The 12,140-nt window shown below is 39.8% G+C and overlaps 1 protein-coding gene across 4 annotated transcripts in view; it reads left to right on the top strand.

The window, feature by feature from the left end:
* TRIO (trio Rho guanine nucleotide exchange factor) overlaps positions 1–12,140 on the top strand; it is a 505,121-nt gene that overhangs the window by 478,877 nt on the left and 14,104 nt on the right. For 2 of the 4 annotated variants that reach the window (XM_027868779.1, XM_027868780.1), the window contains exons 47-49: positions 869–1,060; positions 3,296–3,473; positions 6,123–6,913. In XM_027868779.1, the coding sequence (XP_027724580.1) occupies positions 869–1,060; positions 3,296–3,473; positions 6,123–6,913 (1,161 nt within the window). Of the gene's footprint in view, positions 1–868; positions 1,061–3,295; positions 3,474–6,122; positions 6,914–12,140 lie in introns of those variants that run through there. The other 2 variants (XM_027868781.1, XM_027868782.1) reach the window with 2 other exon arrangements.

Raw genomic sequence — 12,140 nt, 5'->3', positions numbered from 1 at the left:
TCTTAGATTAGTGCCGTATTCCCCAACCTGAGCTTTTATTCCCAGCCTCTGCTCTTTCACCTTTCTTTTACACTTTTCTTTTGACTTCTTTTCTACTCATTTGATATTGTCAGTGGGTCTGTAAGCATTTATGAAAACCAGGAAAGTCAAAAGATGGCCTGTCCCTTGGAGCTCACAGTCTGTTGTGGGACCCTCCCTCCTCAAATTGGGCACATGTGAACCTGGAGCCCTCTGCTGTTGCAGGGCTGTATTTTTAATCCCTAGTATTTAATGCTCAGTATCATGTGTACCATAAGTGGATTGTCTTCAGGCAGTCGTATTTCTAATCATCCAACCCATATGCTAACCTGCCCCTTTTGTGGTTAACAGCAGTTATTCTTTAGGGCTAAGCTGTTGGACCCTTGATTCATCTTAAGTACTACAAATTTCTCTTCAAGGCAGTTTAGCTAACTAACTTGTTCTCAGCCCTGGAATTCTTAGAGAACTTGAACTGGTTTTTTGTTGGTTGTTTTTTGTTTTTTAATTCTATTCCTCCAAGTAAGGAGGTAGAGAAGTTCTCTCTTCTCTGGACTGGTGTTTATAATAAGTATTTATTTGCATTTCTCAAGAATTCTGTGTGTTAGGATTTTTTTTTAGTATCATAATATGAATTTCTGCTGTGGATAAAGGTTGTGATATATGTCAACATTACATGGATTTTGATGACAATTCTTTTTGGAGCAGAAGCCACTTTAATGTTGAGAATTATGCTTTCTCGAAAAGATCCGTACATTAATTTTTGTCACTAGTAGAGAAGAAACATTGTTTTGGCTTGAGAAAGTCTAAGCAGAACTTGAAGAAATTTTAACTTGGCAATTTCTTGTTTCAGGGTAAAATCGTAGCCCAGGGTAAGCTGCTTCTACAGGACACATTCTTGGTCACAGACCAGGATGCAAGTCTTCTGCCTCGCTGCAAAGAGAGACGTGTTTTTCTCTTTGAGCAAATCGTTATTTTCAGTGAGCCACTTGACAAAAAAAAGGGTTTCTCCATGCCAGGATTCTTGTTTAAAAATAGCATCAAGGTAATGTGTGCTCACACGTGTATCAGGGAGGGGGGAGATGTACATGCATTTGTATCCATGAATGCTATTAAACCTACTTTGCACAATATAACCTATTTTTTTCTTTTTGGTGATATTTATACACTAACCCTTGAACTTTGATAACACACTTAAAGTACTTCATTTGCCAATGTAATGTAATTATTATATTATAATTATACATATAATTTAAACAACAAATTATACTCATAATTATATTTCAGTAACTTTGGTTTCCTCTTTTCCCCACGTGTCTCAACTCTACTTATTGTCTGAACAGATGACTTATATACACAGTCATTAGTCTGAAGTTTCCAGTCTTTTTTCCATCATGAGAATACCTAATTTTAGATTATATCTGTGTCCCTACCCTTTAAGTAAAAAACATGTGCATGTGACAATAAGGATTGTGGGAAGTAGTGTGTGCCTAGATAATAATAATAATATTATAACTAACATTTATATAGCACTTACTATGTGCCAGACATTGTGCTAAGCATTTTATAATTATTATCTCATTTGATTCTCATAACAACTCTGGGAGGTAAGTGCTATTTTATTATCATCCCCATTTTACAGATGAGAAAACTGAGGCAAACTGAGATTAAGTGATTTGTCCAGGGTCACATAGCTAGTAAGTATCTAGGTCCAGATTAGAACTCAAGTGTTCTTCATTCTGTCCACTGTGCCACCTACCTGCTTTTGGACCACACATTTAGACTACTGCTAGGTCCCTAATTAAAGTCTTTGTAACCCAGTAGAAATTATGAGAACTTTCCTTCTAGCACCTGAGGTCACTTCCACTCTCTAAAGAAGCATCAGAGTTGGATTTCACTTTATTCAAGGTTTTAAAAGAACATGACCATTTCAAAATCTCCCTTTCTTTTTTGAGGGTGGAGAGTGAAGTTCACAGAAAGCTTAACTATGACCGCTGGATCACCCAACAAGTTGTTTGTTTGTTTGTTTCATAGAATCATTGAATCCCAGAAGAGTAAAGAAGAGGTGACATTACATAGAGCACAGTGTATTGGCCTTAAAATCAAAAAGTCCTGGGTTCAGATTCTTCCTCAGATTTTAGCTGTGTGATCCAGAGTAAGGCACTTAACGTTTCTTGACTTCAGTTTCTCATCTGTAAAATGGGAGCTTGGACTCAACGGCCTCTTGGGTCCTTTCCAGTTTTAAATATATGATCCTATGAACTTAGAAATTTAGAAGTTACCTAGTCCAGCCCCCTGCCTGTTGCATGAATATCCTCTTTGACATCCCCAACAATTGGTGATTTAGCCTTAGCTTGAAAACTTCAGGAATTCAGTATTCTCTTTATGAGACAATATGTTCTGTTTTGATAAAGCTATAATTATTAAGAGGTTCCTAGACTGGGCCAAAACCACCCTACCTAATACATCCCACCCATTCATCCTCATTTTGCCCAGCAGAGTCTCCAGTAGGGTCAATCAGAATAAATTTAATACTTCTACATAACAGCCCTTCAAACATATGAAGAAAGCATTGATGTTACCCCCATGTCATTTCTGATTCAGGCTAAAAATCCCTGATTATTTCAACCAATTAACCTTTGGCATGCTATCAAGTCCCATCAGGATTTTCTCCCTCCTGTAGAAATATTCTAGTTTGTCAGAATCTCCTAAAATATGGCTTCTAGGATTGAACATATTAGCCTAGACATGATCTAATCAAAGTAGAGTTTAGTGGAACCATCATCTCCATCATTCTGGATGCTATACTTACATACTCTCCAATAACATTTCTATTGCATTTGCCTAAGCCACTAATTAAATCATATTTAAACCATGTGTTGGCTTCAGAGGGTCATTATGGCATAGTGAACAGAATGCCAGCCTTGGACTCTGGAAGACCTGGGTTCAAGTCCCACGTCTTACCCATATTGGCTTCATGATACTGGACAAGTGACTTAACCTCTCATTGCCCACTCTCACTGGGTCTGTAAGACTCAAGTTGAGAAAGAGTTGCTGACCTGTGTTAGTGGAAGAAATTCCCTCCACAGATGAAATTCCTGATTCCCTCCCCCACCACCTGAAAAAAGAAAAAGAAAACTCCAATCAGTGGCAATGACAAATACCTTGAGAAACTCAGGTCTGGAAGTATTAGATTGTGGCTCAACAAGAAAAGGGGTACTTCATATTTAACCTTTGCTTACTAGAATTAATTTGTAACAAACGGTTTTCTTACTTGTAGGTGAGTTGTCTTTGCTTGGAGGAAAATGTAGACAATGATCCTTGTAAATTTGCACTGACATCAAGAACAGGGGATGTTGTGGAGACCTTTGTTTTACATTCCTCCAGTCCAGGGGTCCGGCAAACATGGATCCATGAAATTAACCAAATTTTGGAAAACCAGCGCAACTTTTTAAATGGTAAAGCAATCAATTACACTCACTCCTTTAGAGATAGCTATACCTTCCCCTCCCCACCACCAACACACCTCATTTCCTTCTTTCTAGTGTCTCTTAAACTGTGAATTTTTCTGTCCTAGCTCAGTTGGTCAGATACCTTAGGTGTGGTGAAACTGTCCATTGGGTTTCCAATTCTAATAAAAAATATTGGTTGGTAAGTCTACAAACCTTGTGATAGTGCTGTAATATAGGGAAGATTCCCTCTGTTGCTAGGTGCATGAACATTCAAAGGAAACTGGCCAAAATCCATGGTGGGGGTAGAGAACATTTACAGATTTGGAAATGGAGCTGGAGAGTTTTGCATTCCAACCACTAAACTGTGTTTCCAACCCACTCCTCCACCCTCTGTTAAGAAACAAGAGCTAGTATTGTCATTCTTATGAAATGAGGAGTTATGGAAGAATTACAAACCAACTAGAAAGAAAATGGGTCCTATGAAACATCAGTGTGTCCCTCCCTTTGGCTACTGCCTTCAGTGACCTAGAGTTACAACTAACTTCTCTTCCCTTGTAGCAGGCTACAATAGTCCTTTTTCTCGGGTCATCTTTGAAGAACATAGACAGAAGGCTTTTCTAAAATGTTTTGTCTTAAGGGCACAGATTGGAAAATGATTGATTGGAAGAACATTTTGTGCCTGTGAATACACTCAAAACTAAAAGGGCTATTTTAAGTGTTCACTGTCATAACAGCACCACCTCCACACTTTACATCTTATGTAAAAGTGGGGTAAATAATCACTCAGCAAAATATAAAGGTCATTTAGCATCTTTGACTAAATAGTAATGTTGGCACTTGTAATAAGATTTCTGTTCACCCGAGTATCGTGTCCAGACTGCAAATCTCAGATCATTCTTTTCTAAAGTTCTTTTGCAGTTATAATTAGAAAAATTCTTTATAATGGCCACATTTTAGGGGATCAATGAAATGTGTTTAGAATGCATGTTGGCTCCTTCAGATGGAAATGAAAACAAGTTCTGTAAATGTGCTTTTGACCTTCCTGTTCTCTCCAAGTGGTAACATTATATAGAAATACTTAGTGAGTAGCATTTAGAAGATCATAGGATCATAGACCTGACAGTGGATGGGACCTCTGATGATATTCAGTGAGCCATGCCAATAACGCATCTTACTAGCAGGATAAAAACTAGTAGGATATGTTAAAAGCAGCATCCTGCTCCAGATCCAGTCTGTCACATGATAGTCACTGCCCTGCCCAGGTAATGTCCTTTGTCATCACCTTTCTCTAAAGCAGCAACTCTCCTAGACTTTTTAGATTGATATTCTCTAGCCACTCATGGAGCAGTGGCTGGAATGCTACACTTGGGAGTCAAGGAGATCTGGGTTCAAATTCAGCCTCTGATATGTACTAGAAAAGCAAGTTACAGCCATCCAACTCTCAGAGACATTTGTTGTTGTTCAGTTGTTTTCAGTAACGTCAATTTCTTCATGGCCCTGTTTGGAGTTTTCCTCAGTGGAAAACCAGCGCAACTTTTTAAATGGTAAAGCAACCAATTACACTCACTGCTTTAGAGATAGCTATACCTTCCCCTCCCCACCTTCTCCAGCTCATTTTATAGATGAGGAAACTGAGGCAAACAGGATTAAATGACTCGTCCAGGATCACACAGCTAATAAGTGTCTGAGGCTGGATTTGAACTCAGAAGATGAGTCTGACAACTCCAGGCCAGGTGCTCTTTCCACTGCACCACCTCACTGCCCCTCATTTTACTGTGATAACAAAGTCACCAGAGAATCCTTCTAAGTGTCTAATGGGTCCTTCTTTTTACATGGATGGTATGTAACACATCATCTCAATTGCCTCAGTCAAATGTAACTTCTTTCTCTGACCAGAGATGCAGAAGTGACATGCTGAAGAGCTCCTTTATTTAAGTTGGCATTTCTTGCACATGAAATTCTAACTGTCACCCATGTGTGCATGTGATTTATTGGACAAGTAACCTTTTTCCTTTACATAGGCAGATTTTACAACATAAAGATCTTTTGTTTTTCTGCTTCGTGTAGATAGGAGAAGGGAAGGGAATAAGCATTTATATAGCATGTACTTTGTACCAGGCACTACGCTAAGCATTTTTACAAATATCACCTCATTTGACCCTCACAACAACCTGGGAGGTAGGTGCCATTAATATCTCATTCTTACAGTTGAGGCAAACAGAGGTGAACTGACTTGCCCAAATGCTAGGTATGTGATCCTGGTCAAGTCATTTAACCTTCTATTTGCCTCAGTTTCCTCATCTGTAAAATAAGGATAATAATAGAACTTACCTCGCAGGTTGGTTATGAGGATCAAATGGGATAATAATTATAAAGTTCTATATAAATTTTAGCAGCTGTGATTGGTAGTAGTATTCTTCGCACAGCTAGTCTGAGGCCAGATTTTTAACTCAGGTCTTCCTGACTCCAGGCCCAGTGCTCTATCCATTGTTCCACCAGCACTGACTTTTCAGTTTTTCATATATCTTTGTGATAAGAAGTTGAAATGATTGGCCTGTGATTGACTCGTGACACTTCCTTTTTCTTTGTATCAGAAGTTGCACTTTGCATGGTCCCATGCTTACCCTTCTTGTCTTTGTCTCCTGCTTCCACCAGCCTTGACTTCACCAATTGAGTATCAGAGGAACCACAGTGGTGGCAGCGGTGGCAGCAGCAGCCCTGGTCCCAGCAGCAGCAACCACAGCAGCGGCCCCGGCAGCTGCAGCGGAATCCCCAGCTCCAGCCGCAGCAGGCCGTCCCGGATCCCGCAGCCTGTCAGACACCACTCCCCAGTCCTGGTCTCCTCTGCAGCCTCAGCCCAGGCAGAGGCAGACAAGATGTCAGGTATGTCCATTCCCAATCCTTCCCTGCCATCTCACAGCAACACCTCCTTAGAAACTGGCTTCAGCCAGTCAAACAGGCATCCTCCCAATGGAGAGCCAGAGGGTCCTGAGAGAGAAGCAGAGAAAATTCCCAAGATGAAAGTCATTGAGAGTCCCCGGAAGACACCTGGGAATGTTTCCAGCTCAACTCAGGATGGACCCCACAAGGAAACTCGAGGGAGCGTGGAGGACAACCGTTCAAGGAGCAGCCTAGGGTCCTTGACGCTGGGGAAGCCAAGACCTGGAGCCATCTCCCCACTGAACTCTCCCATCTCCACGACTCTCCCTTCTCCTTTTGGCAAGGAGTTATTTCCGCCCAGCAGCCCCCTTCAGAAGGGGGGCTCCTTTTGGAGCTCCATCCCAGCATCTCCTGCCAGCCGCCCCGGCTCCTTCACTTTTCCCGGGGACAGTGACTCCCTCCAGAGGCAGGTCCATCGCCACTCGTCACACAGCAAGGACACAGACCGCATGAGCACGTGCTCCTCGACCAGCGAGCAGTCAGTGCACTCCACCCAGAGTAATGGGGTAAGAGCGCGGAGCACTTCTGTCCTGCGAGCTCTTCTAAAACCTTCCCGTGTTACCGTCACTCTCCTTCATACTAACTTCTGGCTCTCCAGTGCTGCCCTGCTCTGAAATAATCAACTGTCGCAGTATCTCCTGTACCTTGACAAAGTAGACACATATGTAGCTTCTATGTATGTGTGAGTGTGTATGTATACATAAACCCCAGACCTGAGCCATATGTATACAGACACAGGAATACAAAAGCCTTCTAACCGTAGTTGTGATTCCTTTGCCTCTGCTGAAAACATAAATCACTCGCTCTGATTTCTACTAACTGCTCTCCTTGCTCTCTTTTCGTCTTCCTAATTAGAGAAGGCAGTTAATTAACCACCTGAATGTGCCGTCATTAAATCTTATATTTCCAGCTAGCAGATTGTGTTGGGGAGGGTTTGTTTCACCTCTGCCTCCCTCCCTCACACTTTTTTTTTTGAGGGGGAGGGGAATTATTTTACACTTGTTCCTTTATTTAAATGAGACCTGTACTTTACACTTGCTACTCTGCTTGGTTTTGCTCCCTTCAGCCCTAATTGACTTTGCAGCATTTTTTTTTTATTCATCCGCTGAGAGAATTTTTAAAAAACAAAAACTCAAGAAAACTTCCAACTAACAACTCAAATAAACTGAGACAAAATGGGGGGGAGGGTAGTGGAATTGCTGCCAAAAAATAATCTGTCAAGTGGAAATATTCTCTCCCCCCAAAGTTTCACTCCAGAAGAGAGAGAGACTGTTTGAGGGCATCTGGAGACTCAACCATCTGCATATTTTTGGAGGGGGAGGGGACACAGCAGGATTATCAAAAGACTCTGGGTGACATCCCCCTCCCCCACACCCCAGGGAAACAGCAACTACCACCAGGGGGCCGATGACAGAGTTAGTGCCCACTGACCCACCCAGCCAGTTGCCTGATGGGGTGCCCCGTCCTTTGTGAGAGGGGTGTTGTGGCGCCTTGAAGTCCTGGTTCACCCCTCACCTCAGTGTTGTGTTTGCAAGTCTGTCGGTCGGCTGATCGATTGATTGGTTGGTTGGTTGATGTGGTGGGGTTTTTTTTACTTCATTTTTTGGGTTTCCTTACTATTCTGCCCAGCTCCTTTCCAGTTTCAGTGACTGTCACTTAGCCTATAACACTTTTCTAAAAGCATGCACTTGAAAAAACTATTTTAATGATTAGATGTTCTGATTTCTTTTAAAATCTCTTATGTATGTTTCCTTTTAAAAAGGGGGGGGGGTATTTCTACCTGGGGGGAACAAATCACCCTTGCTTTGCATGTATTCTCTTTTCCTTCTGGTCCTCTGTTGAGGGTTCACTTAGATTAACTTGGTCTCATCTTTTTTTTTTTTCCTTTTAAAAATATCGTTTAATTCAATTTTTAGATTGAACTGGTCAAAAGAGGAAGCTGGTCCTTGGTGCTTATATTGCAATGTAGTCTTAGTCTCTTGTTAATAGAATCGAATTTTTTTTTTTTCAATTCTGAGAATAGCAAAAGTGAGATGAATTGTCCACCAGCCTTGCAAGGTGTGTGTAGGCTTGTATTAAAACTGGAATGCCTAGTTCTATTCTTAAACTATATCCTTATAAAAGTGGACAGGGACCAGCACTTAACCTCAGTCTAACTTTGACACTTTCTCATTGTCGAAAAATAAAAATGTTAAAGAAAGATTTTCCATAGTACTACAGTGTAAATTTTAGAGGATGAAAGGGACAACTTCTGACCAAAAAGCACATCATTTTCTTCTTGGTGATAGGTTCTTACTAAGTTTGTTCAATATTGCTTTTTCTTTTTAGGAATTTACATTCTAAGGTAAAACAAATTACATGTCAAACATACCATATTAATACAGAAACCACACAAGTTTATATACGTTAATGAGGTAAGGGTCAGGGTAAGAAGAACCTCCTTTTAAAGGTTTGCCTGCTCCTATTTTCTGCATTTTCTCATTTGGTTATGCCAAGAGAAGTGGCAATTACCAAACAGCGATTTAGGAGAGGTAAGACTGCCTATCCTACAGCCTAGACCTACAGAACGCCTCATTAATGAGGTGAGAGTTTGGGGAAAGTACCTAGGATTCCTCCACCAAACCTGGAAAACCTAAAACAACTAATTTCCTTCTAGTTTTGTAAGTACCCTATATCCTGGCATACTTCAACTTTTAAATGTTTTAGTCATTTAACCATTAAGGCTAAAAATAACTTTCTCCTCCTAAATCCTGAGTCCTTTCCACTTTACTTTCAGTGGATAGCCTAGGAGTTTGGGTAATCACTTCCCAATATTTAAGCAATAGGCAAGGAGAAATATGTCCAAAGCAAGAGTTACTTTATAAAGTGAACATGGGCCTATGTACTAGATCAGCTTTTATTTACACACATACCGTATAATATATATGGTATGTATGTATATATACACACATGCATATATTAATTTCTCCATAGCTGTTGACATATATATGTATACATATATAACATAAATATATACAGTTTTGATATTTATAGGTATGTATATATGGATACATATATGAATATACACACATATGTTATGTGTTGTGTACATATGTGTATTTGTGTGTACACATACCTATAACTACATAGCCTACAGTAGCTGATTTTTTTTTATAACCCTGGTCAAACATGAGGAAATTATGCCTTGAAATTCAGGGTTTTATATACCTGAAAGAACCTTAGAGAGGATCTAGTTCAGTGCCCTCTTTTTACAGATTAGGAAATGAAGGTGCAGAGTGGTGAGACTACTTTATGCATTTCACATGAGCCAGCAAGCACAGGAGCTGGAATTTGAACCCAGGTCTTCTAACTCCAGTGCTCTTCCAAATATTTTACCCCATCATTATACCATTGTTACACACTTGCTTGAAAGTTAGGTTTGAGCCCTGTGAAACAAAAACAGAAGATGTAAAATAAACTGTGAATCTTTTTAAAAGAAAATCTAGTTTGCTTTTATAGTTATAAAACTGTTCCATGATTCCATTATGTGAGCATGGTAACTTACATATTTTTACTATAATTGAATTAGACTTGTTTTATTTTTGCCTAGAACATTTTTCTAAAGACGTTTTTAGAGCAAATCTCCGACAACACCTAAGTTAATTATGGTGGTTGAACCCATTTAAATAACAAGATGTAATGAAAAGAACTTCAAGCTGGAAGTCAGGAGACCTAGGTTCTAATCCAGGTTCTACCATTAAATCTGGGTAATTGTTAGCAAGTCACTCAACCTGTCTTGAACTCAGTTCCTCATCTCTAAAAGGAGATGGGATTAACACTATCTCTAAGGTCTTTTCCAATTCTGACATTTTATCATTTACAAATCTGTCTTTAATGACAGACCAAAATTAGTTAAAAGTAAATGAATGTTATAAGTAGGATACCAAGGCCCCATAATTTTCAATAAAATTAAAATATATCTTTGCCATTTCTATTTGTTGTCTATTCACTGATTAATCTCTACCAATACTCTTAGACAGTCGTACTCCATGTTGTTAGTTGAATAGCATAAAAGTGGCCCCTAGTGGCTATTTTCAGGGCCTCAGCACTTGTTAGACACACTTGGGAAACTTTCATAATACCCTAGGTGAGTTATGTTATGTTATCCAGTTGAGGCTTTGAGGTAGGGATATCAATTCCTCATTCAATTCTTCGTTCATGCATTAGCTTTTTTTTTTTTTTTAATAGAAAAGTTCAGCTGAAGGGTAGATGGAAAGGTCTTTTAAGTACTAAAAACATAGTGGTAAAGTAGATGACAAGACCCCAATGTCTTTAGGTTATTTAAGTAGATAAGATGATAATCATGCATTAGCTTTTAAAACACATTAGAATAGGAAGGAGATGGAGAGATTTAAAATAGTTTCAGAGTAGAGGAACTTAATGGATCTATGAGAGAGTGAGCTTATCTCAGACTCAAGTCTGGTAATGCAAAACCAAAATTCCTTAAACGCTATTTTTGAATTCAGGGGGAGAAATGATACTAGCTTATGCATTTTTGGAATGTTGTTACTAGTGAATTTCCAACAGATTCAAATGGAACTATTTTAAAGATGATCTTCTTTAAAAATCCAGTGCCTGGAGAATAGTCCTGGTTCCTGAAACCACAAAATCTTCTACCCAGAGGATCACTGGTAGGATGTCAGAAGCAGAGAAAGTTGACTTCCCTGAATAAGGAATTTCTACATCATTCAGCAGTTATTGAAGGGGGTTGACTCCCCATAATGGTAGTATGTGATTACATGGCAATGATGGAAGGTGAAAGAAGCATCGGTCAAGGTGTGTTTTAAGAAACACTAGTTTCAGCTTCTTCCTCCCTCCTGTACCTCTACTAATAATAACAACTAACATTTATATACTGCTTTAAGGTTTACAAAGCACATCACATACATCATTCCATTTGCTCTCACAGCAATCTAAGAGGTGAATACTATGTGCATTATTTTATAGATAAGGAAACTGAGTCTGAGAAAGGTTAAGTGACTTTCCCATGGTCACACAGCTAGGAAATATTACCAGCAGGGCTGAATCTAGGTCTGTCTTGACTCCAAGCCCAGGACTCTTGCCACTCAGACTAGAAGAGCATTTGCACAGCAAGGAGGCAAGAAAATGATGGACATTTTCTGCTCCCTTCTTCTACTCAGCATCTTATGCCCATTCTACTGTAGAATCTGGGGCAGAAGGACCAGTGGTCTTGTAGCACAAGCTCATACAAGAACATTAGGGACATTATGATGATAGCCCTTTGGCAAACATCCAGCTACTATGGCTGAAGAATGAAGGTGGTTTTATTCCTTGGGTATCCATTCTCCAGGACCTAGTTTTTACAAAGTTATATGTGATATGTCCCTGTCAAAAGCATACTGGCCTTTCTCTCCTACCATGGGCCTTGTTTTTTTTTTTAAAAAGCAAAAAAGGGGAAGAGGGACATCATGGGGGAAGGATTCACCCCAATGTTTTCAGTCTACATTGTAGTGAATGAATAAGATAAGCTATTCTGTATTGGCTGCCAGCACATATACCAGCCCTGCCATGCTGCATGATACACATCTATTGCCAGTGTACACATAGGAACTTGGAGCTCTGGGAGCATATTAGGTAGACCACAAACCCTACTGCAGCTTTGCATGAAAGCACAATGGTAGGCAATTGGATTTCCAGATGTTGTATATTCTAGTATGCCAAGAAATAGACACA

This window comes from Vombatus ursinus, unplaced genomic scaffold, assembly GCF_900497805.2.
Source record: "Vombatus ursinus unplaced genomic scaffold, bare-nosed wombat genome assembly UNPS02014791.1, whole genome shotgun sequence".
Taxonomy (NCBI): Eukaryota; Metazoa; Chordata; class Mammalia; order Diprotodontia; family Vombatidae; genus Vombatus; species Vombatus ursinus.
This window is presented reverse-complemented; position numbering and strand designations above follow the sequence as displayed.